The sequence below is a fragment of the Cygnus olor genome, chromosome 5 (genome assembly GCF_009769625.2).
Source record: "Cygnus olor isolate bCygOlo1 chromosome 5, bCygOlo1.pri.v2, whole genome shotgun sequence".
Lineage (NCBI taxonomy): Eukaryota > Metazoa > Chordata > Aves > Anseriformes > Anatidae > Cygnus > Cygnus olor.
The window spans coordinates 23,618,243-23,644,272 of NC_049173.1; the positions used below are offsets into that span (position 1 = coordinate 23,618,243).

At 42.8% G+C, this 26,030-nt stretch overlaps 1 protein-coding gene across 9 annotated transcripts in view; it reads left to right on the plus strand.

Annotated features, from left to right (window-relative positions):
* The window catches only part of LOC121071097, a 129,378-nt gene that overhangs the window by 77,655 nt on the left and 25,693 nt on the right, over window positions 1-26,030 (plus strand). For 4 of the 9 annotated variants that reach the window (XR_005820379.1, XM_040559095.1, XM_040559099.1 and 1 more), the window contains exon 2: window positions 9,371-9,498. The exons of 1 other annotated variant lie outside the window; for it this stretch is intronic. Coding sequence is in view for 6 of the 8 variants with exons in the window: in XM_040559095.1 (XP_040415029.1) it covers window positions 9,371-9,498 (128 nt within the window). In the remaining 2 variants the exon portion in view is untranslated. Of the gene's footprint in view, window positions 1-3,220; window positions 3,277-3,563; window positions 3,663-4,923; window positions 5,166-9,370; window positions 9,499-13,477; window positions 16,129-17,452; window positions 17,567-18,908; window positions 19,075-26,030 lie in introns of those variants that run through there. 4 more of the 9 variants (XM_040559102.1, XM_040559097.1, XM_040559101.1 and 1 more) reach the window with 2 other exon arrangements.

Below are 26,030 nucleotides of genomic sequence, written 5' to 3' on the forward strand. Positions count from 1 at the left end.
GCTAATGATGAGTTTCAGTGACATTAATTAGGATTAGAGGAGGCAAGTGTCCCCCTGTGAGCTTATTTGCACTTGATAACTACCTGGGAGAACTGAGCAGCATAAACAGAGGGCCATAATCAGAGACTGAAGTCCCTGCTCTGTAAACTGCTCTACTGAATAGAGAATGCCATGGAAGCTGGGCTTGCAGTCAGACCTTGTTTAATGTCTTCTTGATTGTTTTTATGCAGCTTTATTCTGTCAGAGGGAGTATCAGACTACCATAATCTTTCTTCAGTTCTGCTGACTGAGAGAGCTTTTTAAAATAGAAGTCCTGAAGGAGTTCCTGTAGTTAGTGCTGAGTTTCAGGTAGCATAAGAAATGCATTTGTATGCTGTTTTTGTGAGTCTGTTTCCAAATGTTGCATTTCTCATTTTATGCTTACCATTTTTAGAATAGTCCAGATAGGACTTCTGTCAGGTATGCCCAGTAGTAGCTGCTGTGTCTTCGGCTATTCCAATTAGGCATAGGTAAAACTTCCTAGGAGAACTGTGCTGTGGTGAAACGTTACCCAGAGATGTGGTGGAACTTCCATTCATGGAAATTTCCAAGACAAAGGCACAGTTGACATGTTCTAGGGGTGGCAATAGTCTCCTTTCATGACTGGACTAGATATCCCCCAACAGGTCTTTCAAAATGACCTGATGAGCTCACTGCTTCAGGACAGCTCCTCCTCTCTCACAATCCCTGTTCTCACAGGAACAGCAGACCCATGCACAAGTAGACAGGTGTCCTCCACCAAACACTAACTGCCAGGACTTCCTTAGCTGACAAAGGTACTTTATACTTCACCTTGGGGGTGGCCTGGGTTAGCCAGAGCAGGTGTGGTGTGAAGGGGCTTTAGTTGCCATATCTGCTTTCTGCTGTGAAGCCAGTGACTTGGTTGCATCTCCACATTAGCTTGCCTCCAGAGAAGTCAGTGTGAGGTGTATGTCAGTAATGATTGAACTGAACAGTGAGCATTGAAAGCTTGATAGGCGTGAAGCCTTCCTCTATAAGAAAAAAATTCATGCATTGGTGAGACGTTGGAAAAACTGGTGAAGCGTTGACAGGATTCTGCTGCAGGAAATACAGGCACTGAGGCCTGCAGGCAGCAAAACAGTCAGATCCCCAAATCATGCTGTGCATGGAGACCATGAAGATGTCGAAAGCTGACATGAACAAGGGCTTCTTTCACATAGTACAGCCACTGGGATTTGATTCAGATTGTTTGGGGTTATCCTGTCATGCAGTTATCAATGCAACCGTGTGTGCACCACTGTGCCAGCATGGCAGAGCTATGAAGAGATCAATTTGTGTTGAAATACATGTCATTTCCGCTAGATCAGTAACTGCTTTTTGGAAACTCCTTCCAAGTAATCGGTCTGGAATAAATCACTACTTGTATGTCTTCATTCCACCCCTACCCCTCTGCTGGATCCATCCGGTATCCCATTTTAGGGGAAAAGGCATCGCTGACACTATGCACAGAAGCCAAAGCTACTCTGGCACATAATATTTCTGTAACAATGAAGTTATTGGTCATAACTCAGGACCTTTTCAATTTATGCCGTAGCTTTCCCAACATCAATAACAGAGAGAGCTTTACGTCCACGTACTCATATTCCTTGGGCATACCTTGAATGATTCCAGAAACAAAGTTGCAAGACACACCATATTCTAACTGGCTGTGTGGACCACTCCAGGATCTTGTCCACCCCTGGGCTTTTGGAACTTTATTCATTGACACCCTCTTGTCCTTTTTCAGAAGTTAGTCAGGAGTGCTGGTAGGGTCTCTTCTTGGTGTGCTGTGAGATTTCAGTTTGGTTGTGTGCAGAAGAGGCAGACACACCCAATACCTTGCCTTCCACTCTGTCCCTCTGAGATTGGAAAATCCTAATTATATACAGGAGAGACAGTTATATACAGGGAAGCCAAGACTACATGGATATCTCAGAACATCCTACTTTAACCCACTTTCCAGGGGCACTTCACCATTGTGAAATATTTTGAATTTGTTTTTGTTTCCTGTGTCAAATTCATCTGACTTAAAAGAACTTCATTTACCTGTCATACTGTCACAAGAGGGCAGAATCAGGGTTTGTACATGCAGTAGTATTTAGTACAGCTGAACAAATTGCTGTGTATCTGCTAAGCTGTGCTAACAGAGTTGTGTGCACAAGTAGCCTGCAGCAGACATGGGGTAATTCCACTTAATGCTGTCCTCTCCTAGGTTAAGTCAAATGACCTTGCATTTATCGCATGCCAGGAGCATGCATGTGTTCAATTACCAAGCTAAGATTATATGCCATGACTTCTTAAGCCTCAGTAACTTAATCCTCTATCTGAGCCCTGAAGGCTCTTTGCAGACCTTGAAAAGGTATCTTCCCTAGGTACTTTTATAAAGCCAGACTGCAGTGATAGTCAGAGCAGCACATTGTGTCCTCTGGAATGCTGTGAAGAACCTGCAGCTCATTCCCTTGCTAGAGAGCTGCTGTTGGAAACCTGAGTCTCTGTGAGAGCAGTCCATGTCCAAGGGAGGATATCTTCACCCTGTTGAGAGCAGGAGCTACCTCCTCGTGCATGGCTACCTGAGACACCTTTGCCAATGCAACAGTCTAAATTTAAGGGTGACTAGAAACGTTGCCTTAGATCTGTCTGACTGCTAATGTAATTGCATGGATTGCTTTTAAACTATTTGCTTGCAAATGCATCCTGCTTTGCTTAGATACTGAAAATGTCACAGCATTTTAATTACCAGGGAAACTTTAAATAGTCTTTTTTTTTTTTCTTTTCCCAAGGCTAAAAAGGCTGATATCAGAACTACATTTTTGAAGGATTCATTCATTGTCACTCAAAATAATTGTTGTGATTTGGTTTCCCATTGTCAATGAACTTTGAAACTGTTTAATTTACAATGAAACTGATCACAGCTTTGAAATTAGTGAAGCACTCACTGCGAGAAGTGTCTACTGAACTAATCTGCAACAATTTGGCTAACTACCAAGTAATTTAAATTAAATGGATTCACATCTGTGTGTATGCAGACAAGGCCTCAGATATGGTAGGGTTAATTCCAGATCTAGTTCAAGAAAGCGGACAAATGCCAAAGAGACCACAGGTTTCTCACATTCTAACTGACCCTGCTAAATAATCATCAGTGGCAGCACAGAATTTCATGTGCTTTGCTTTCTAGGTGTCTGCCCTCTGAGACCAGAGAACCATAAGGATATAGTCCATCCAGACAGGACATGTAATGTATCCTTTAATATGGCCAAGTCTTTACCAATACTTGGTACAGTTGCAAGAGGTCCTGTATGTAATGTTTTCCTGCTAATCCTCTGGAAACTAGTCATGAAAGTATAAACAAATCAAGAAGAGACTAAAATCATAAACAAACTTCATGTCTGAGCTATCCAGATTCCTGAATGAACTGCACCATAACTGATAAAATAACATTCTTCCCTAATTAACACCTCGACATGTTGTTAAGCAGAACCTGTGAGACTCTCTAATATTGCTTATTGTCTTTAATGCTTCTACAGTGCCACACACAACTATGACTGCAATCATCCTCATTAAAGATGCATCTATCTGGAGACTACAAGCCCCACAATGCAATGGGGAGATCCTTTCAAAAAGAGGTAACTTGCTGGGATTTGTAGTCTCTGGAACAGTACCACAGTACAGAAGAAGAGGATGTCAGGGATTTTACTCCACTAGAGTGAATTAAGAGCTTGTTTAGAGCTCCCAGCAAATTGCTCTCATTCAGACAAAGTTTGGGTGACCTCAGTCTGAATCATGGAAATTGTTCCTCTGGTTTTCCATTTCCCCCAGCTGCTGCTTGACACTTGAAATGGCCCTGGCTTTTTATCTGCTTCCCTTTGTGGGGACAGAGGAACCTGTGCTCTGTGTGTGTGTGCATGCATGTGTGTGTGTCTGGCTGCCTGTCATTACAGCACTAATGGAAATACTGCACGGATCACAACTCTCAATTAGCTCCTCGGGAGATTGCTGTGACAGCCAGTTACTGAACAGCAAGGCCTGAAGGAATGAATTAATTTGTAGTACACGGCAGTTAGAGTCACAGTGTTAGCAATGGAATGAGACAGCAATAGACCCTTATTAGGCTCAGGCTGTGTGATGCAAGGGACTGTTACCTGGGGGATGTCTTTCTTTTTTTTTTTTTTTTCCTTTTTTTTTTCTCTTTTTCTTTTTTTTTTTTTTCTCTACCACAATCCCTCAGGGTTAGGAAGGATCTTGGACCACGAGTGAATGAGTTTAGAGTTCTTAGTTTGGCTTGTGGAGTCACTGTCTGCCTGAGGCTGGCAGCTGGCACTGGGGCTTTCATTCAACAGAGACAAGGGCATGCTGCTCTCCTCCTGGCTTGGAGCCAGGCCAAAGCCACTAAGTGAGTGGTATTCAGGGAAGGTAAGGCTATCTTTCTGTCTGCCTTCAAACAACATCTCTCTTTCTTATTAATTCAGATAAGTGTATATCACAGAGGGTATCCTAAAGCTGCTGCACCAGGGGATGCTAGTGCCTTGCCTTTGCAGTGCTACAGTTATACTGAGACAGAGAGGAGCAAAACCTGCTTGGTGAGGCATGAGCACTCAGACAGTCTTTGCAAGGTGTTCCTAGAAAAACTGGGGATCTTCATAGACAGCCTGAAGTTTCCAGAGCTTCAGCCTGCAAACAGCCACACATTCCCTGTACCTTGAGGTACCATGCTATGACCCACCAATACAACTTCGGCTTTTCACCCTCCTATTTTTCAGCTCTGCTCTTCAAGGATTTGTCGTCTCTTAATCTGACAGCTACAAAGTTGAATACAGAGGCAGGTCTTGTCTTTTCTCGATCATGAAATGACTTTTTCCTAAAACTTGTTTTTAACCTGTTCTGTAGATTTGGCTTCTTAGTGTGCAGAGTGGATTTTTCTGAGTGGGATACCAGCCTTTCTTTTCCTTTGAGAAACATCATTCAGCTAGCAAGATGCCATGTGAAGCCAATGAAGTTTTGGGCATACTGCTTGCATGATACAGTTCTGTTTGCTGATATATATCTGCCCTCCAGAACCATGTTACCTGCAGATTTGGAAGGAGTAAGCTGAAAGCATAGGAATGTTCTTAGAGTAATCCTTGCAGAAGGTAAGAAACAAGAAAGGAAAGTTTCCTATGGACTTTTAGAGAATTTGGTGCTTGAGAACAGAACTCTGCTGTGAAGTTTTGATAGGCTGAGGAAGATGTTAAATACCACATGGGAATAAATGGAGGAGAGTCTTAAGTTCTTTATGCTCTGGAGAGAGAGATGTGTGAGTGGTTAGGAAAAGAGACAAAGAACTGCCCTTAGAGGCACATGTCCTCTGTTTATCTGCTAAAAGGGATGTTGGGAGCAGCACCAGTGGAGCCTTTTTATGCCATCTCACTCTTTTATTCTGAAGGAACTCTCAAGAGTCATTCAGTCCATGATCCCTGCTTTGTCAACCAACAATGGGGACAGTTTATGTTACCTATGTCAACAGAAAGCAGGAAATAAAGCCCAAACTCCTCTCAGCACTGGTGTCTTCATAACTTGGAAATCAGCAAAGTGGTTGTAAAAAGGTTTGCAGCTGTATTAGTGCTCCTCCTGTGGGCAGTATTGCCTTGGAGTGCTCTTACTGTCCTTCACATGTGAATGCAAACAAAAACTGTTGCCCATTGTTTCATTTTTGCAGTCTCTGCCTGTTCCATGATCTTTGTGTCTGCTGCTTGTATTAACTGCCTTATTGTCTCTTGCTGCACCTTGTGGACAGTAAGTGGTTCTCCCCCCTTCGTTCCTACAGCTCCATTCTTTATGCAGAGCTCAGAAGTGCTGTCGTGCACTGCTGTTGATTGCAGGTGTCTCACCCAGACAGTATGTCATACTTTGATGTAGTGTATTGATACAATAATGATATTTCTGACGTGAGCCCTAATGGTACGTTCTTAATGATAGAACTTCCTGGCATTGTCCAGTAGGCTGTACTGGAGATTTTACATACTGCTGTATGTAAAAAAAATGCATTTTACATACAGAGGTCCATGAACAGGTCCCTCTGACGGAGGCCAAGAATAAATGAGCCCCAAATGTTTTTTCATGCATTATGTTGAAAGTGAAGAGGAGAACATTCATATTGCTGACATGGCTATAAGAAGACTAGAAATGTTAGGAAAAGAGGCCCCAGGGTCTCTTTTTTGGATCCATATGTCCCGGTGCTGTCTCTTGCAAATTAAAGAAACAGGTTTCTTTGCAAAGGAATGGGATTTGGCTGGGAAAGGGAACGAAGCTTCTCCACAGGCCCTTTACAGCCAAGATCTTTTCAGTGACACAATTCCACTATGAATTTTGATGTCCACAGTTTGTATTTTTCCACTCTTGATTGTTACTGTAAATTTTTTTTTCTTTTTCCCTGATTCTTTATTCTGGCTTGGTACATGTGTTGAATTTGTTCTCCTAGGTGCAAACGATGACACAAGGACCAAGGCTGAAACAGATCAGTTCTTCTTTCTTGTTCTTAAGTGATGGGACAGTTTTGGGACATAAAAAGTGGCAAAGAGCTACCTGAATGGTTTTGTTACAGAAACGGAGTAAAATATAGATAAAGAACAGGGGGAGGAAACAGACCAAGAGAGAGAGGCAAAGAAAATGGGAATATAGAAAGAGAGGAAAATTGATAAATAAAAAAAAAAGAGAACTGACTAAAGCAAGAGAAGAGAGAGGGAGATTCTCTCCTGATTAGAATTCATGAACTCCATTCTTACATTAAGTCTATATATGACACCTGGCCTTTAATGTGAAGCTGCCTACGAGCATTAAAATTAAAAGCAGAAGGTAGGATCCATCCATCTCGGGCAGCGCTGCTCCCCTCCTATCTGAGCTCTGCACAAAGCTATTACACATTGATAAATTATTTTGGGTAATAGCTGAGATATTACATTGTTTCTGAGTGAAGGTAAAATCTCTCCATGACATGGGCATTTATCAGGAGCGCATTTCATCCTATTTATTATGGCCGAGACGAGATCACAGGCTGCGGGCAGAGCTGGCACGTCGTGCTGATCACCTCCCCCATCGCCTCCCTTCCCTCTGTCACTTAGATGATGGGATATTGATGGAGCTCATGACAAGTTAATTATTAACTAAAGATATGCAGTTCACCTTTGCCAGGGGAGGGGGCATAGAAAAGAGCAACGATAGTTCCTAAAAAAATAAATGTATCCATTGTATCTTAGGATTCTTCTTTCCACCTTCCTCTCCCTTCTACTTGTGGTATTTTACAACACCCCCCCAGAATAATCGGGTAGGTTATGTGAATTCCAGTAGGGTCTGGAAGGCCAACTGACATGGAAGAAGCTCTAAGAACTTTAGGTCTTGTTCAAAAAAAAGTTTCTACTGAAGTTCTTCTCTGTTGGCTTGGCACCGAAGATAAATGGGGTGAAATTTTCACTGTTCACAAAGTAATAAAGACTTCTCTAACTCTTGAGAGGGACAGAAAGTGGAGACATGAAATCTCAATTCTGTCCAATAAATGTGTGTTTTTTCCTTTGTAAGGTAAGGATGTCCTAACAAACTGAATAAGCAGCTATTCCTTTCCATGGAGTGCTGGAGGTTCCCCTGAATTCTAGCTGGCTTGCAGGACAGAGGCTGAAAGAGGATTTCCACAAAGGTAATGCTTCCTTGCTTTCCCATTTGAGCTCCTAGGGTAAACAGGAAGAGTTTTCCAGCACGTGAGGGACTGTGTCATATTTGCCTCCTGATAGTCTTGGTCACCGAGGGAGACAGGTGCAATATGTGGACCTTTGGGTTAGATTACCAGATAAACTGAGGTATTACAAATAAGAGTTGCTCAGTCCAGGCCATGGATTGAGTAGTCCTTCAGTCTGCAGCGCACAGCTTGCAGTAACGCAGTCACCGTTACCTCATGGCCGGGTACCATGGGTTACTGTCCCAGCTGAACTGATGTCTTATTCGTGATTCAGAGAGAGTCCTTCAGGAAATAAATGTTTGTTTTTCAAAACCCAAGCTGCTCTGGATGCAAGTTTAAAACTACTAGTGTGCCCTATTTCATGCAGGTTGGATTTGAGCCTTAGAGCTCATTTAGGTCCCGTCTACTTCACTTCCTTGAAAAAAAGCAAAGGATTGTGATGTTAGGATTGTGGCCCATTAACTTCAAAAATTTTCGTAAAAAGAAACTTCTGCTTTTGTCCTGCTTGTGTTTTCAAGTGCTGTATCTCAAATGCCAAGTATAACAGATGGGAACCGAGAGTATATACAAGGGGTCTCCTTTGGCTTAAAGAAAAAATGGTTATTTTCCTAGTTGTCCTTCTATGGGCTGTGGTAAGGGATGGAAGAATCCTATCTGGTGTTTCTGCAACAAATTGTTCTCCCCAGAAAAAAATTTTTACATGCTTTCTTCATGCTTTTCAACCCGAAGTATTCAAAAACTTGTGAAAGCTGATGAACGGACATCTCTAATTCTTTGGTGTAAAACTTAAGCTCTTGTGCATCAACACTGAGCAGAGTAGGGGAAAACTGAGTACTGTTCTTTGAAATCCACCAGTTCTGTTCCCCTGGATTAATGCTATGTACTGGACTTTCAGGAACAGGCATAGACATTTCCTTTCACTGATTTTTGTCTTTTACTGTGTGATCTGACAGTTCCAGGCTAATTCTGAGAGATCCATTTCTAAATTATTATTATTATTTATTTATTTAAATAGCTACGTTTCCTGCTCCACAGTTTTGAGGAACCTTTCTTTGAAAACACTACTTCTTTGCCTCAAACTGGGGAAGTTGAAATGCATTTTAAAAAACAACTAACGGATTTGGATTCTCAGGTGTAACTTTCTATCTGAGGCTATGCTAGATGCTCTTACATCAACAGTGCTATGTAAAAGCAAAACTTTCAGAGTGCTCATTTGCTTTACACACTTTGGCTTTCTGAAATCTTTGAAAATCTAGCTGCTTTCTATCAAAGGTATGAGAAGGAGAGATGGGATAAGGCTCCCATGTACAGATAAAGTGAGCGTTGTCTGAAACATGGTGGGTAGATTAGCTGTCCGGACTCCAAGTAAGAAACTGCCCATCATTGCAGTAAGGCTAATCTCCCTGTCCTTGTCTGGTCATAGTGATCAGTTTGCCCTCTACTTAATATAATAAAATATATAATAAAAATGTATTAACAACTGTGAACCACCCTTATCCCCTTCCCAAACCCCCCTGGGATCCCTTCAAGGTTAGAGGATATGCAGTATACGCACCTCAAAGAAAATGCAAGTTCATTATCTTCACCCTTTTATTCACACCTTGTCCTTGCCTGTTGCCTCTCTTGCAGCTGCTTTTTACTCTGGACCTTGGTCTTCAGTCCCTGCCTGCACAATGTAGCTGTGCTCACATCACTGGCAAAATACTAATGGTGGTAACACCTGGTGGTCCTACTTGTCTTCCAAAGATGCATTTCTGGTGAGTTTTGTGAGAATCTCATCAGCTTATGTACTTGTATGTATGTGTTCAGGAGGGCCGGGCTCTTGACTGCCTGTGACTTGTTCAAGGCAGAGTGTCCATCATTGTTTCCAAACAAGCTGCGCACCTGCTGGTTTTGGCAATGACAATTCTTATAGCTTTCTTTTTTTTTTTTCTCCTAATTTTTGGTTTTACTTTGACTTTCCTCCCAAACACCTCATAACGCAAGCTGTAATTACTTATTCAAAGAATGTCTCTCACAGTAACGTAGGTAATAGCAGGATTTCAGTGCTATCAGGTGGTTCATGTAACACCCAGTTCTATAGTACTATAAATAAGGGGTGCAGTGGAGATGGGACTGCTCTCCTTGAACGTGTAGATCATTGTTTATAGAATAGGCATTGAAAGCGCATAAGAAAGAAGACTGTACTGAGAGACAGTAGTATGAATATATTTTGCTGACGTGTTTTCACATTTGGAAAAGTACCTATCCGTAATATTTATCTTTCCTGGCATAAAGATGGTGATGTGTGGTTATGCTACCTGCCAGCTACAGAAATCTAAGAGAACCCTCAGTTAAGTTAATGCTAGCTTTTTTAGAATTAGCTCGATTTTGAATGTGCTCAGTGTGATTTAACTGAACTATACCTGGAAGAGTGTATTCAGGTTGGCAAGACAAGATGTGTCACAGGACAGACAGTAGCAGCAGATCACTTGTCAGAATATGGCTCCTTCAAAAGATCTAGAACTGAATGTGCAGTTTAGCCAATGTGTCCTGTCATGTATGATAGCGTGTCGATTGAGTGTGAGCCATGTGGGCAGGCAGTGTATTTGTTCAGCAAGACTTTATGGCAGCACTGCCCCATATGGCAGGTCATATGCTGCAGTGATGTGTCAGATGTGGTATCCTTTGCTAGCCTGATACCTTGTCTTTTTCTGTGACTGACATAAAATGAGTTGGAAAGGTGCAAGGACTTCAGGCAGGAGGCAGTTAAGGAACAGCTGGTCTATGGGGTCACATCTACTGAGCCTGTATATGTAGAAATTGGCTTCTTTTGGAGCGGCTGGGTTGTTGACAACCACACCAACCATCTTAGGTGTAGATACCTCTGTCCTTACACCAGCTTGGTCCTTTTCAATTGTGCCAAGCTCCTGACGTTAATAGCAGTTGAGGTGAAGATTGCACCAGATAGTTATTTGTGTGTGGAAATATTACTCTGTCATTTTTTTAATTTCAGTGAATAACCTCTTGTTCTTTTTACATCCTAGTTCTAGAGTAATGGCAATAACAAGCCAGTTCCTGCCTTGTATGTTTCTGTGTTATTCCTCGCTATTCTCGGAAATATGCTTTTTGTGTCTTTTTCACTCATTGGTAGCAGAACCCTAGCTGATCTGTCTCCTCTGGTACCCTTTGTACTTTTCTTTTGTCTTCCCTTAACCGAATGGCAAAAGCACTTCCTCCTTCAAATCTCTTCATGCAAACCACTTCAGTATTTTGAAATATAAAGAAAATAACTGGTTCTGATGAGAATAAGAAAGTTAATATTTATTAGTATTCATTTGTCATACAATTTACACTTAAAAGTGTTTTAGATGAGTTTGTCTTTAAGTCATCCAGTCTTCCTTACGGTGAGTCTCCCATTGTATGTCAACTCCTTCTTTCTGCCACATGTTTGTCTTACCTGTTGTGTCTCACCTGAATTTTCATATGGATTTATGTGGTAAACTGAACAGTGAGACCTTGTGCCTGAGGCAGTGGGGGTGGCTTTGGGTAGCACTGTAAAATAAGTCATTCTTAGTAATAACCTGATGTGCACTGGGCCACATATGTTGCTGCTTTCCAAGGTGCCAAGCACTCACGCAAATGCTGGAGGCCGTGACATACCACTGTGGTTGATCCGCATTCATGCAAGCATCTGACATGTGTGCACACAAGTACACACATGCACTCCTTCCCTCCACCATAGCATAAACACAGGATCGTGTTCCATATGTTCCCAGGTCAACACTGAGAAAGACTTTTAAGCAGCTCACAGGAACACACAGCAACTTAAAGAGTTAACCCTACAGTAATTGGAAGGCAGGGTGGGAGCACTGTAATGGAGGGGTGAAGAGTTTCCATAAACCCATTGCCTCAGCTCAGAGAACCTGCTAAGGGGCAGTGGTCAGAGAGAAACAGAAGGAGAGAGAGAGATATCAAGTGTAGTAATCAGAATGAAAAATGGAGCTCCGGTTACTTTAAACAAGAGCTAATTTATCACAAGAACGAGTGGATAAGTAGCTGAGTTTCAGGCGTTCAGTAAGTTCCCCGTTCTGCTCCAAAAATTATTCCACCCCTGTCTCCATGCTCCCATAAATCATCCCTTTCTTCACTTCTGCTCCGATTACCAATTACTCCTGCCTACGACACGCTTTCCCCTGCCCGACACAATCTGATGGGGCCCTGCCTTTTAATTTTACAAATGCTTTTTTCTTCTTGCTTCTCAGCTCCACATCCCTACTCCTCCCCTCTCCAGTTTCTTTCTGTATCTTTGTTTCCCCTTTCCCTCCTCACCTCCTCATCTACTTTTTTTTTTTTTTTTTAATTTGAGGAGAGGGAGGGCAGTAATGTTTTCTGGCACCTCCCCCTGTGAGGTTGACAGAGTTGAAGGAGAGGAATAGAAATTAATTATTTCCCCCAACCTGAACTCTCTTTGGATTTGTGGGTCCTCTCCCTAAGCACATGAAAAATTCTAGACTATCCAGTACAGCTGTATCAAAGGTGAAAGACATATTCTTGAAAGGATGAGTTGCTCTTTGTTGAGCCTTTGAAGAAAGACATAATTTTTTCCTTTTTTCCCTTTTTCTTTATTGTACACAGAGCTTTTTGCAGACTAGAGATGTTTTTTGAGCTGCACAGCTTCAGGCTGGAGAATTTTAATTTCTTTTTCAGTGTTATTTTTCTGCATAAACTTCACCAGTGCTAATATTTACTTTGCAGTAGTTCCATCCAGCTGTCATACAAATATGGAAGCACTGACCTGGTCCCAAAGCCTGGTAATTTAGACTAGGTCTGAACAAGAAACTTGAGTTGACTTCATGGTTTCTATTCATGAAATTATCTTAACCCAAATTTGTACTAATAAATGAATGTCAGCTTTAGGAGAATGTGTTGAATTTATTGATATAGTTATCACTTTCTTATACAAAGAAATTGATATTTTTTATTTACGGTATTCTAGTGTATTGTAAGTCTGGTGCACTGTTTAGATGCTGTATTGATCTGTATGTGCATTGCATACCTAAAAATCCTAGAACAAAATTCAAGCATCAAAAATTGGTATGCAATAATGCATTGTTTTGCTTATTCATATTGTTTCACAACATAAATTATTGCTTAATGTATGTTTGTATAAGCTACAATTGGAGCTTTTGAAACCATTGTAGGTCATGCTTGTCAGTTCAGCATGGAGGCAACAGATTTGTTTGATTCAGGTAGTTGTTGAAGGCTTCATTAACTGATACTTAAGTAGCTTTCTGAAAATAAAAAAGGTTCATGGAGGCCAACTTACATAAAAATAAATGCTGGCAAGCCCTAAGTTGGAAAAGCCATCACAACTGAAGGGAAGTGTTTGTGCAGGTCATCACTCTAGTCTAATGTACACAGAGCTGTTATTTCCACTGTTGAGGTATTCACCCAGATTGCCATGAAGCTTACTGAATCTGAAAAGACAAAATTCCCTTGCCCTGCTGAGAACCGGGCAGGGAAAGTGACAGCTCTGCCTGCTATGCTGCAGAGAAAACCGCTGTCCGGGGCTGATTTTTGTGCAGGATAATGGATGGAGGAGATGGATTACCAAGTGATAAATCACACAGAGAAATTGGCTGGTCCCAGAACCCATGAGCAAGGAGATAGTTGGCACGCTCTGCAGCGGGTATTGCCATCTCCACCTAAGGAGCAATAGCCTTTATACATACATAGTAAAACAAAACAAGAGTTAATTACAGTGCAGTTCTTGCAATAAGGCATTTACGGCAAAACAAGGGTGGCAAAGGGAACATGTCAATTCATGTCTGTCTGTACCTCTTTATTATTTTTGGGGGAAAGAGCAAAGGAAATCCTCTTTGTTCTCATTTTCCCTCTTCTCATTTGTTAAAGCCCTTAGTGTTATTGTCTAGGGAGAATCAAGGAGAATCACAGGCATCTTTCAATAAGGAAATACAGGACCTTACTGAGCATGACACAAATCATTCCCATTCCACATGGTTTGTATGCACACCCTCTGTCCTGTCAGGCAAAGAATGGGTGCTGGCACTCACTCTGTAATCAATAATACTGCTCCACATCACCCTGAAGACCAATGATACTTTGAGCTTGGTGTACTCTGGGCTGGGTAATCTGTGCACTAGACAGAGTTACTTGGAGATGGTGGAAATTTGGCTTAGTCCTACAGCATCTTCGTGTGGGCTGAAAGACTATATAATATGCTAGGCACTGTTACGTGCATCAGAAAAGTGTGCAGTGATGTGCTCTACATGTCAGATTTCTTGAAATGTGCAGCAAAAGTAGAGGCTGTGCATCTCTCTAGGAGGCTAGGGAGAGGCTGGGAGCACCCAAAGAGAGAAAATTTTGAGCTCATTATTTTCAGGAGGACTGCAGTCCATGGACACGTAAACTTTGTCCCATCAAAGTTTTGGGTAGAATCTCTAAAAGTCTTGTGTGTCTTGAGACTTCTTCAGTAAGCATAACCTGACACTGTTGTTTTTAATAATGTAAAGGATTTGACTGAACCTTGGCAAAGTCATCCATTACTTATGGGGTTAGCTCATAACTTTCATGACACGTAGGGTGACTGAGATTCACTCTGTACCCAAACATATGGACGCTGGGTTAGCATCTAACACACCAGTAGGGTGGTGGCACTGGCCATCTCTTTTAGGTAAAGATCCTTGAAGCCTGACCTATATTTTTTGAACATAATTTTAGAACTGTGGTTAGGTAGTAGATTAATCTTCCAGCTGGCTCCTCCCAAGGACCTGGCACGTATTGAACACCGAAATGACAGATCCACTACCTTGCTCTGCTGTCTCATTGTTGAAAAACCCTGTGTGAGTGATTTAATGTTCAGAGTTTTCCCTAGAAATCCCTGCTATTTCACAGCAGTTTCATTCTAGAGAAAGAGGTGTTGACATAAGATTGCCTTGAATCAAGCTTTTTTGAACTTCAGTTTTTAGATATTCTGACAGTTCCACTATTTCATGGCAGTATGAAATTTGACAGGGAAAGAACTTGTAAAAATGGCTTTTTTGTCATTTTCAGGAGTTGACTGCTGGAAATCACTGTTTACAAGCTGTAGCTCATGTTTTTCTGGGAAAACACTGTTATGGTATCAAGGCAGTAAGTAAGCATGCAGGCTCCAAGCTGAGGCAGAAAATTATGTTGAGTAGGCTGAAATCTGGCAGAGTTGCATAAGGCTGTGAAGCTGAGACTTCTGGGCTTGCCTGGGACTGCCTCACAGCCCACCTCACCTTCTTTTGAATCCATTAGATAGTTGCCCCTTGGCCACATACCCAGGGCTCACACGAGATGAAAAGCAAAGTCCCTGCATTCTCTGTACTATCTCCCAGTCTTCTATGTGATACCAGCCATCTCCTCCCCACTTTAAAACAATACTGACTCCACTAGCTGGGAGCAAGAGCACTTCAGTGGTAGAAAACCACTGGATTTGGAGTAGAATAATTTTTCTGACACCCACATTTGATGTGGGGGAAAGGATGTGCCTGAGTCTTTTTCTTCAGAGCAACTGTGGCAGGAGCAATGGCCATCAACACTTCTCCCTGCTGCCTGTTCTCAGTACTGTCATCTTGCTTGTGAAGGCACTTTGTTCGGGAGTCAGGAGAGAAGGTTTGTCCCTGCAGGCCCACCTGGGTGACACCAGAACAGGGCTGAGAACTGCCTCTTCGTTCCATAGAAGGATGCTGGACCTTGCTTGGGGGACCGGATGTTTACAATACTATCACTGAGAGAAAGGACCCTTCTCCTCTCGAGAGATCTCCAGGCTGTACTAATGTTACCTGCCACATCCAGTGTGTCTTGAAAACAAATCTCTGTGAGGAAGGTTATCACAGAGCTCTTGAACCGATTCCCTCATATGTCCATCACATGAGGAAACCAATTAGGCTGTGCTGCCTACACCTCGCTTAGAAGAGAAAGGAGCTGGCAGGATTTAGGGTGTGCTGGAAAAGAGGGAAATGACTGTATTTCAGAATGCCTGCCTACAAGAAACCTCTGGTGCCCATTTCAGATTTTTTTTCACTGACACTAACAATGAAAAGGAAATGGACTTAATACTTGGGCTGCCTAAAGCATTTGGTTTGAATGACTCATCTATTGCATTCAGTCTCTCCATCCTGCAACACCTATTTGCCAATTGCTAATTAGCTGACATTGAATTTTCCAAATAGTACTGTATATTTTTTCTGTGATAAATTTATTTAAAGAAACACATTTAACTCCCCTTGGAGAGAAAGTGGAGTTGATGTATGTTACAAGGAGGGACACATTTTCTTTAAGCACTCAGCAAGATGTCTGATTGCAAAAGGTTTAGCCAGAAGGACAGCAAGGCACAGAGAGACTCATGGATTTTGGAGGTAATACTCTTTATTTTATTAAAAATTTTCACTTAGCATTTTCTAGAAGTTGACTGGCATTTCTTACTTCTGTGACATGACAGATACAGGCTTAACACTGACCTTTCTAGAGTCTTAGAGTAGCAGAGTTTCTCTCTGCTCTGAAACGTGATCACAGTCAACTTTTCATTAATAGAGAGGGCTGGGATGCCCCAGATAATGGAGGAAAAAAAAAAGAAAGAAAGAAAAATACATTTTTGAAGACCACCTTTGAATATGTTACCTTCTTGTTAGCAGTTATGTTAAGTTAACCTTACTGACTCTGAAATGAAAAAAAAAGCATGTGTGATCTTTTGCTTTGTAGTTCTATTGAGGCAGAGGTGCCACAGGGAAAGATGCAGGATGCTGTTCCTCTGCTACTAACCAAAGGGTGCGATCTGACTTCCCAGAAGGCAGAGTGCGGGAGGCAAGGGAATGGTTGTATTATGCCTGTAGCATTAGTCAGAGCCAGACAGGATTTAAACAGCAGAGCCTTTCTTACTAGCAAGGTACAAGAAATTAGATGATTTTCTGAGGCCTGGGTGAGTTTATATTCACAACAGGTAATGATAGCATTATAAAACCTAAGCACATTAGAGTTGGAGTCATTAGGCTTCAAGTACTCACACCATCCCAGAAAGATTTACCCACCATTTCATTTATGGAAGCACAGGAGAAACAAACAGATATGTGTTTACATTGCACTGTGCACATATATACATACATGCACTGATGGCCAAGTGTTTTCAAGAGAAACAATTCATTTTGTGCATCAGAGCCCAGCTATACTGACCTTAGGGAGTCCAGCAAGGCTCTTCTCTTTCTTCTGCAGAAAAAGCCTCCAGGGTTTATGGCAATAGGCTTTCAGCTTCTGCTTAGAAAAGATCTTGAACCTGTGTAGCTTCCAGGGAAGTTGCTGGTGTTTCCAGGTGGTCAGTAGCACTCTGAACTGGAGCTTAGACAGACTTTGGAGTAGCCTGGCTCTCTTTATTTATGTGCTTATTAATGAGGATGTTCTGGGAGGGGTTTTTTCATTCCTTTTTATGGACATGCCTGGGTTTTTACAATAAGACGCATCATATAAATTAACTCATAAATCTTTACTGTGGTCACTTCAAATACTCTGTGATTCACAGTACAAAAATGTGGTGCCTTGGTTTACCAAGAGGCTGCCTAACTCAACTTGCTTTCTTGAGTCTCTCCTGCTGTGCTAGGGCATTTCTCAGACCACATATCAAGTTGCATTTTTATTATTATTAAATGCCTCCAAGCCTAAGTGCTAGAAATCTATCTTCTTTAATTCCAGGCATTAATATCTCTGGAGAAATGCTTTTTTACATTAGTTCAAAACAAGAAGAGACTGGACTAAAAATAATGGAGGAGTTCAAAGAGTCTGGTTATGCTGCTGAGACTCCAAAGAGTGAGTAAGAAAATAAGACTGTAATAAAGAGACCACTGCGGATCCCCACCATCGCTCCCCCCAACAAGGGGACAGAATTGCCTACCTGTGTGCCATAACCCATTTACCATTAGCAGGCAGTAGGGATTTCTCTCTAGCTTGTACAATAGTTTTGTACTCTTAAAGGAAGGAAAAGGACCTGTGCGAAAGGAAAACAGAAATTGGGATTAAAAGCAATGAGATAGTTGGCCTTGACAAGATAACCAGCTAGAGCTTGTTTATCATGAGTTCAGAAAATCATTTGATAAGGTGTCACATGGTGATTAGTGGAGGAATCATAAGGGTGATGGAAGGGAGCGACAGCAACAGGTGGTGATGAAAGTCAAAGTATTGTGCTGAAAAGAGGCTTTTCCAGGACTGATCTTGTCTTAACTATTAATGGCCTTGGCCAAATGATTGGCGTGGTGCTGATGGAAGCTCTGAAGGTAGGAGGCATTTTCAGTGTAGAGATGCTTCCAGTAGACAAGAGGAACTATTGTGCAATTGCCCAAGGGCCTATTACTGCTCCTGAAACAGCACATACAATTCCAGTCACCAATAGCCCAGAAGGATAGGTATGAACTGGAACAGAGCACACAAAGGTACTAGGATGGCCAGTGATACGGGAAGCCTGTTTTACAAGATTTAGGAGCTTTGCTAGTTCAGTCAGGCAAAATGAGGAAAGAGGGGCTATGATTTCTGTCTATAAATACATCAAGCCACAAAACCCTCAAGAGAGAGAACAGCTATTTAAGCTTAAGGACAATGTTGGCACAAGAACAAATGGGTATAAACTGTCTGAGAATAAATTAGTCTGGAAATTAAATGAAGGTTTCTAAGCATCAGAGAAGTGAGATTCTGGAACATCCTTCCAAAGGAAAAGAAACAGAATGAATTTTAAGATGGAGCATGATCTTTCATGAAAGGGCTCCTGTGATGGTGCTGGTAGCAGGAAGAGGGTGGACTGGATGACCAAGAAGTTTCTTCCAGTCTGTGCTCTCACCACCTTTCCCCTGTCCTCACCCTAGACCATGCCCCTTCTCTTTTTTAGTACTCTGAGCTCCACCTGCTCCCACTCTGAAGGCACCATGGACCCCTTATCAGAATTCTGCATTGCAATAGGTTGTTTTTAATCCTCCCCATATCTCCCTTATTTTTTTCCTTGCCGAGCTTGCTGGGCTGTAATGTTTCCCTTCGTGTAATCCATCACAGACACAATGTCGCTTGTGCAAATTAAAATGCACCTCGGAATAATAAAAAAGGGGCTTTTTTTTCTTCCTTCCCAGCAGCAGTTCCTCAACACAAACCATTTGTCTCTGGGCAGGAATTCAAGAATGTTAACCCTGTGTGTGCTCCTGTGGGGTACACAGCACCTCCTGTGGGAACAACGCTTACTGGAGACCTGTGCAGTGAAGGAGGCTGCCTTGTGGTGTGGACGTTGCAGATAGCTGGAACTATAACCCAGTCCTTTGCTCCTGAGCACACTGCTGGTAAGGCCCAGTGCAACAAATTAAAGGTCCTCCATATCTGAACAAAGTGGAACAACCCAGGAAACCTACATAGGAAACCATGTGGTGCGCCACAGAACTCAAACAAGTGGCTGGAGCTGAGCATTGTATAAAGGGTCACCAGGCTATCCCATACTGCTGTGTAGTTCTGGAGGCTGTAATTGGCCTCCGGGATAGGCACTGGTAACTTGTGCCTTCGAAATAAAGCTACAATGAATCCTTGCTGAATGAATTCCATCCTTGCTGAGACAGTGCATCTAAGAGGTTAAGTCAAGGACAGGATTTTATGTCTTCTTTCTTTCATTTGGGGGGAGGGTGTGAATTTCTCCTCAGTGGCATATAAATTCTTTGAAATTAAATGTGCATTTTAAAAACCCATTTCATATGACAAGAAAGGTCCAGAACTGGACTGAGAGGTAGGCAGGTACTAGAAGATCTCAGTGCTTGGCTGTAGAGAGGATGTGGCATTGAACAGCCATCTAGCATGGAATGACCCAGGAATAGTAGTGGGGTGGGTGGACCAAGACTGAATACGGTCCCTGGGAGGGGAGCACTGGTGCTTGAGTGGAAAATGCTTCCATAAGGTCATGATTGAGAGATAAAACATCTTTAGAGTTTATGGCTTTGGCTTTTGGTTTATGGCTTAGGTTTTTGTACATCCTAAATTTTTCTCAGGCACAGTTGGATGATTTTTCTTAATTCCCCAAACAACTGTTTCACCCTGGACTTTGACTCCCATCAGAACTGTTGTTTTATTTACAGTAAGGGTAGGTCACCTCTCCCTCCAGCAGGACCAATATTTCTTACTCTCCAGCTCCTTTCTTGCATCTCCTTCTCCAGTTCAGGAGCTTGCTAAGCTCTTCAGTGCATGAGCTAATGTCAGTATTAGTGCAGTAACACTTCCACGGCTTTCCATGTCAGGCATGGGATTTGAATCATCCAGTTTGACTTGGGGAGAAAGCATATTCACAGAAGGGGAACTAGAATAGGCTACGCAGGATGCAGAAAAGATGACTGGTGTATGAGGAAAGAAAGGGCCAAGCCCATCAAGAAAACAAAACATTTCAAAGCTTGAGGTTTCTGGCAGAGGAGATTTCTTCATTGTTCTTAATTCTTCTTTGGAATAACAAGGTCAGGAGTTGCTAGAAAAATGGGCACATATCCAACAGTGGGGAAATGCACAGGCATGCTGAACATGACCAGCAAGGTTGCCAGAGGAGGCTCTTCTCTTTGGGTTGGCCTGATTTTGCCCTCACTAATTCAAGGGACCTCAGCCATTTTACTGTGCTGTAGAAGCTGGGTAGGTGGCTGGAATTCACTCTGCAGAGCAGCAAATTCTATTGATATAATAATTGGCTTTGTATTAACAGCAAGGCTGCTCTATTCTTCATTTCCTTCAGGGGTCCCAAACAAATGGCATAAAATCCTGGGAGATTGTTCCTTTTCAATTTATTATTTTTCCCCAGTTCTTCCTACTGCAAATCTTGCTCTTTCCAAGCTTCACCCTTATCTTCTGAAAAGAATAATTCCAAGTTGGATCTCTGCTCATAATTCTCGGTGCCAAAGAAATAGTGCTGCCTTCTTGCAGTGTAATTGTCTTCCTTAATCTCTCTCTCATAATGCAAATCTTCTCATAATTCAAAGAGCCACAAATTTTCTGGAAAACTTTCTGTTTCCAGTAGATCTAAAAACCACCTTAATTCCTTCAAGCCTTATTTCCAAATGAAAAAAGGCTTAAGTGATCGAGCTGTCTGTCTGTGACTGTCAATCTGTCTATAGTTTTTCACTCATTCCCAACAATAATTTTTGAATCTGTTATCCCAAATGGATTTGCTGAAAGAGATTCAGAAATCTTAAATGTGCTAGGACCCAAGAAGTTCCCTGGACAGAGAAGACGACTTTTCAGTGTGTGCATTGGGTTAACATTTCCAACCTCACCCCTTGCTAGACAGACAAAAAGCAGTCCTTTAAAAGGGGTGCATGAATGTCCTAACAGTGGGAAAAACCCTGATTGGAATTCATGAACGTTTACATGCAGCACAGTAAATTCAGCACATGGCAGAAATCAGTAGGAAGGTGAGATTTGTTCACCCTACTGCTCACAATGCTATATTTAAGGAGTTCATTAGATAATTTCAGAGTTACACAGCTGTGCTCAGTTCTACCTGGTGTATTAATTTGTGTGTTCCTTTCTATTACCCTCTTCCAGGCTGTTTTTGTATTTTCTATTGCATTTTTTCACAGGACGTATGTTTATAGGTTTATACCTGGCTCCAAAGGCTTTTTCTTCTGAATACTCACGTTTGTCCCATTTTGCTGATGCTTTTGAGTGTAGGCTGTCTTTAGCAAGGCAATACATGTTGCTTAAGTTTCTGTGTCCCTGGCAAAGAGGTGAGAGGGAGCTGGCAAAAGCAAAACCAGGCATGACCAACTCACCCCATCCCGTTCATGATTCTACCCTGGCCATAAATCTTTTCATCACTGCCAAGTTGTGGGTTACAACAAAAGCAGGAGGGCAGCTGCATTGAGCAGGATGATAACTCATTGATCCTGCTCCTCACAAAGACTGACGGAGGTGATTTGGCATCCCTCCCTTCACCAGTTACTGCTTTTGTCCTGGTGACCTCCTCCTGTGAAGATGAGGTAAGCCCCGGGAAGGGATTTTTGTTCTCATCTGAGGGATGGCAAAGTTCTCTGGGGATCCTGAACCTGAGGCAGTATTGTGAAGCATATTTGTTGCTGTGGCCCTCATCTTCTGGACTTTTCTCTCCTTTCTATGTTAGGGCCCCAGTGCCATCACCTTGCTCTGCAGTGCCCCCACAGTAACCTTGGGTAACTACTAAGGCAGTGTGGGAAGAAGCCCATGATCATCTAGAGCTCTCTAATCCACATCCTGTTACAGTTCTTCTGCACTGGCATCCAACGCTGACTTGGCCCTGCCTTTTGAGCTCAATGTGCTGTGGAGCATCTGAAGTTCTTAGCTAACCAGAGAGAAAAAAATCCCCTTTGTCCCATGCCCTCTTCTGCAGGAACCCAGGAAAGACAAATTGGTCCGTTGACTCAGAGCAAAAGTAACCTGGTAGCTGTGTGCTTCTCTGGAAAGCAACTACACTGCCCTGTGCCCACATCTTGTTATGTGCTGGCATTATTGCTCTGACAGCATGAAGGATGTTTGGTTTTGTTCCTAACGCTGTTATCATTTATCATCCTATTGTAAAGCCAGAACCCACTGCTCACCCTCCCTCTGTCTGTCCCAGGTTTTCTGCTCCCCCCTGATTCCTGTCCTGGTAGGGAAGCAGCTTGTATTGTAGAAACAAACTGTCTTTTCACTGAGTACTAGAAAAGAAAAAAAGCATCCTTCCTGCTCCCTGAAGAGACTGCTGTGACTGATGATGATGGTTTGACTGGTTTTTAGCCCTCGGGCCTTGGAGAAGCAACTTCAGTTATGGACTGGCAAGCTGATAGTAAGCTTATTTGATAGTTGATCATCTCATAGAGATGGTAGCTGGTCCTGCATATGGAGAACTCCTATGCAGGTGATGCCTTTGGAAGATCTTAAGCTTTTTAATGCTAGAGATGGAGAGAGGGATGCAGTGTGCAAACTCCCTGCTCTTCAGACAGTGTAAGTCCCTCAAAACTGCCCGGGCTGTAGCATGCCTGGATAATGTGCCAGAGCTGTGGAATATGTAGGGCTAGAAAACAACTGAAAGAGTATCATGTCTTATTCAGTCTTGTATCCAGGCCACCAAATGATACACAAGCAGCCCTCCAAGTGCAGATCAGTGGCCCAGCAGTTTCTGTGGGCAAGTTGAAGTAACTCAGAGGCAAACAGAAGTATCTGTTGGGACTTGGAGATGATGAGGCGAGGAACGGAGAAAGCACTCACCTTGTCTGCTCTGGCAATGATTTCAGGTAACAGCAACCTGAAGCTGATAAAAATGTAGATTGGAGCTGGAGGTATGTGCCATACTGCTGCCATTTGTGGTGTAACCATGAACTGTGCCAAAAGAATTTTTCTCCTGCCTCACTCTTGATTGAGTAGTAGTGATGCATCTCATCTCTAGAAGCCTAGAAACATTGCACTGTGTTTCCAGAAATATTGTGTACACCCTGTATGGTATTCCTCAGTCTGCCTTGGAGAGCCAGGCTGCAATGATAAGACTGCGTGCAGAAGGACCAGCTTTGCTCTTGCTCTGCTTGGAAGGGTTTTGATAGGTATTGGACTTCGGGTAGAAGCTTATTTGGTATGAAATCTTCCAGTAAGCAGAATGATCTCACTCCATGGGCAGGCCTTATCCTATGCATCTGTTGGAGCTGTCAGCATTAGATTCTTATTATCCTTATTTATAGAGCAATATAAGTGCTCTGAGCACTTCACAGATACATAAAAGAGAAGATTTCCATTCTCCAAGGAGCTGACAGTAACTCAGATGTACAGGAATCATGGGACAGTAAGTCAAATTCGGAGGAGGTGTCCTGGATTCAGCTAGGATAGAGTTAATTTTCCTCCTGGTAGCTGGTATGGTGCTGTATTTTGGATTTAGGATAATAATGCTGATAACGCACTGATGGTTTAGTTGTTGCAGAGCAGTGCTAACACAGAGCCAAGGACTTTCCAGCTTCTCACCGGTACTGCCCTGCCAGTGGGGAGGCTGGGGGTGCACCAGGAGCTGGGAGGGGACAGAACCATCACAGCTGTTCCAAACTGGCTGCAGGGTTTTTCCATATCATATGGCATCATGCTGAGCAATTATATGGGGAAACTGGCCAGGGTGGGGGGAACCGCTGCTCAGGGGTGGGGTGGGCATCGTTCAGTGAATGGTGAGCAATTGCATTGGGCATCACTTGCTTTGTAAGTTTCATTATTATTATATATATATATATATATATATATATATATAATTAATATATTATTATTAATATATTATTATTAATATATTATTAATATATTATTAATTTTTTATTATTATTATTATTATTATTATTATTATTATTATTATTATTATTATTATTATTATTATTATTAATCTTCCGTTTCTGTCCTGGTAAACTGTCTTTATCTCAACCCATGAGTTTTTACCTTCCCCCCCTCCCCCCCCCCCCCCCCCCCCAATTCCCTCCCCCATCCCACTGGGAGCACCACATGGCTGTGTGGTGCTTAGCTGCCTGCTGGCTTAAACCATAACAGGAGGGCAGATGTGGTGGAAGAGGAGCTCAGGGCAGAAGTCTTTGCAACAAGAGACTATGACAAGAGGGAAACCCTATTAGCAGCAAGTGTGGGTGTTGGGGCAAAGGTGCCAGTGAGGGAACCTAAGAGAAGGGGGCGAGGTAGAAGGCTTAAGAGTTGACTGGGAAGAGAGTGGTTTCAGTGGATGGCTGAAAAGGAGCCTAACTAATAGTGCTCCACTCTTTTTCTGCTCCCAGCACTGAGAACACTGAGAACATTTGCACCCTCCCTACTCTTCTCCTACTTCCCTGGCTGCTGAGGAAGGGAGGGAATGATGCTAATGACTATCATTAACAATACTTAGAGTACATCTGCCAGCAAGTGCCAGGGGATGCATTTGCCAGAGAAGTTTGCTTGTAGTTGTAACTCCTCGCTCAGGTCGGGGCCTTGCTTTAAGTGCTCAGAGAGACCACCAGCTCCTGCAACCAGTCCCGCGCAGTCACAGGCAGCCCAGCGCTAGGTCTCGTGCTGTCACCATGCTGGGCACTGCCTATGGGCATCACAGGGTTGCTAGCATCAGCCTCGCAGAGCTGGCACAGGAGTGGTGGGGTGGTTTTTCCTTGATGACTGCCAGGGCCTATGTGTCTCCCTTCTCCTTCAAGTAAATCCTTGCAGTGTTTCTCTGTAAAACTCTATTTTCCCTAGTTAAGTTAGTTCTAAGCTTAATAGCAGCATAGTTGCTTTACTTACCTATATTTGTGGACCCACGTGCCTCTGTGAAGGGAGCTACAGACTGCAAGCCAGCAGGGTCTCCTGTCCATGTCAGCGTACGTCATCCACAAGCCTGCTGGTGATTGTGGAAGAGGGCTGCAAGGTGTTGCTGCCTTTTTTTTTTTTTTTTTTTGTCTGCAGTAATGGACAATGATTTCAAAAAATAAAGATGCCATTGTCCTCCCCCCTCGGCTCCCCCCCCCCCTCACTTTGTGCCCTGGTCAGACTAAGCACTCCTGCTGCCTTTTATTAATCTTTTCCCGGGACAGTGCTATCAGCAGCCCATCAGCGTTCGACATGCCCTCAGTCACTAGCGCTAACTCGATTAGGGCAGTGAGGAGTGACTTACAGGGGAAGCTCTTCTCCACAGGCAGTATTTGCATACAGTGATTGATGCTGATATGTCCTCTAAACACATCCACATTTTGCATTTTAAACAAAGCAATTGCTGTAGAACTGTTCCCTGTCACTCAGCGGGATTCCCAGTGTACCTTCCCTTTCTTAAAATGGCCTCTCTCTTTCCCCAAGAGGACTCTCAGGTGGGATGAAGAGAAGGTCACTGACTCCACCTTATGCTTAGACGGGAGGAAAGAAAAGCCTGCTGTTTGTCCTGGCTTGCAAAGTTGCTTGTCGACAGCTCTGTGCTGAGTGGGCAGTGTCACACAGTCAATGGGCTTTCCACCAAGAAGGTCAAGTTTGAATGGGGCAGGTAATCTGAAGACCTCCCATGTTTACGTCAAAAACTCTTTCCTGGTCAGATTTTAGGCTCAAGGTGGACTCTCCCAATACTGACCGTCCCCTTTCTGTCCTGGGAATACATGAGCTGGCTGGCACCCGTGCAGTACTGCACATATGTATATGTATGCATAAATGCACCTTCCTTGAACAATTGTCAAAAGAAGCAGATGTCATGCATTCTTCCAGTTTCTGCTGGGGATTTTATCAGTAGGGCCTATTCAAATGAAGTCTGATCTGGCTCATGTCCTGAGCCATGTCTTCT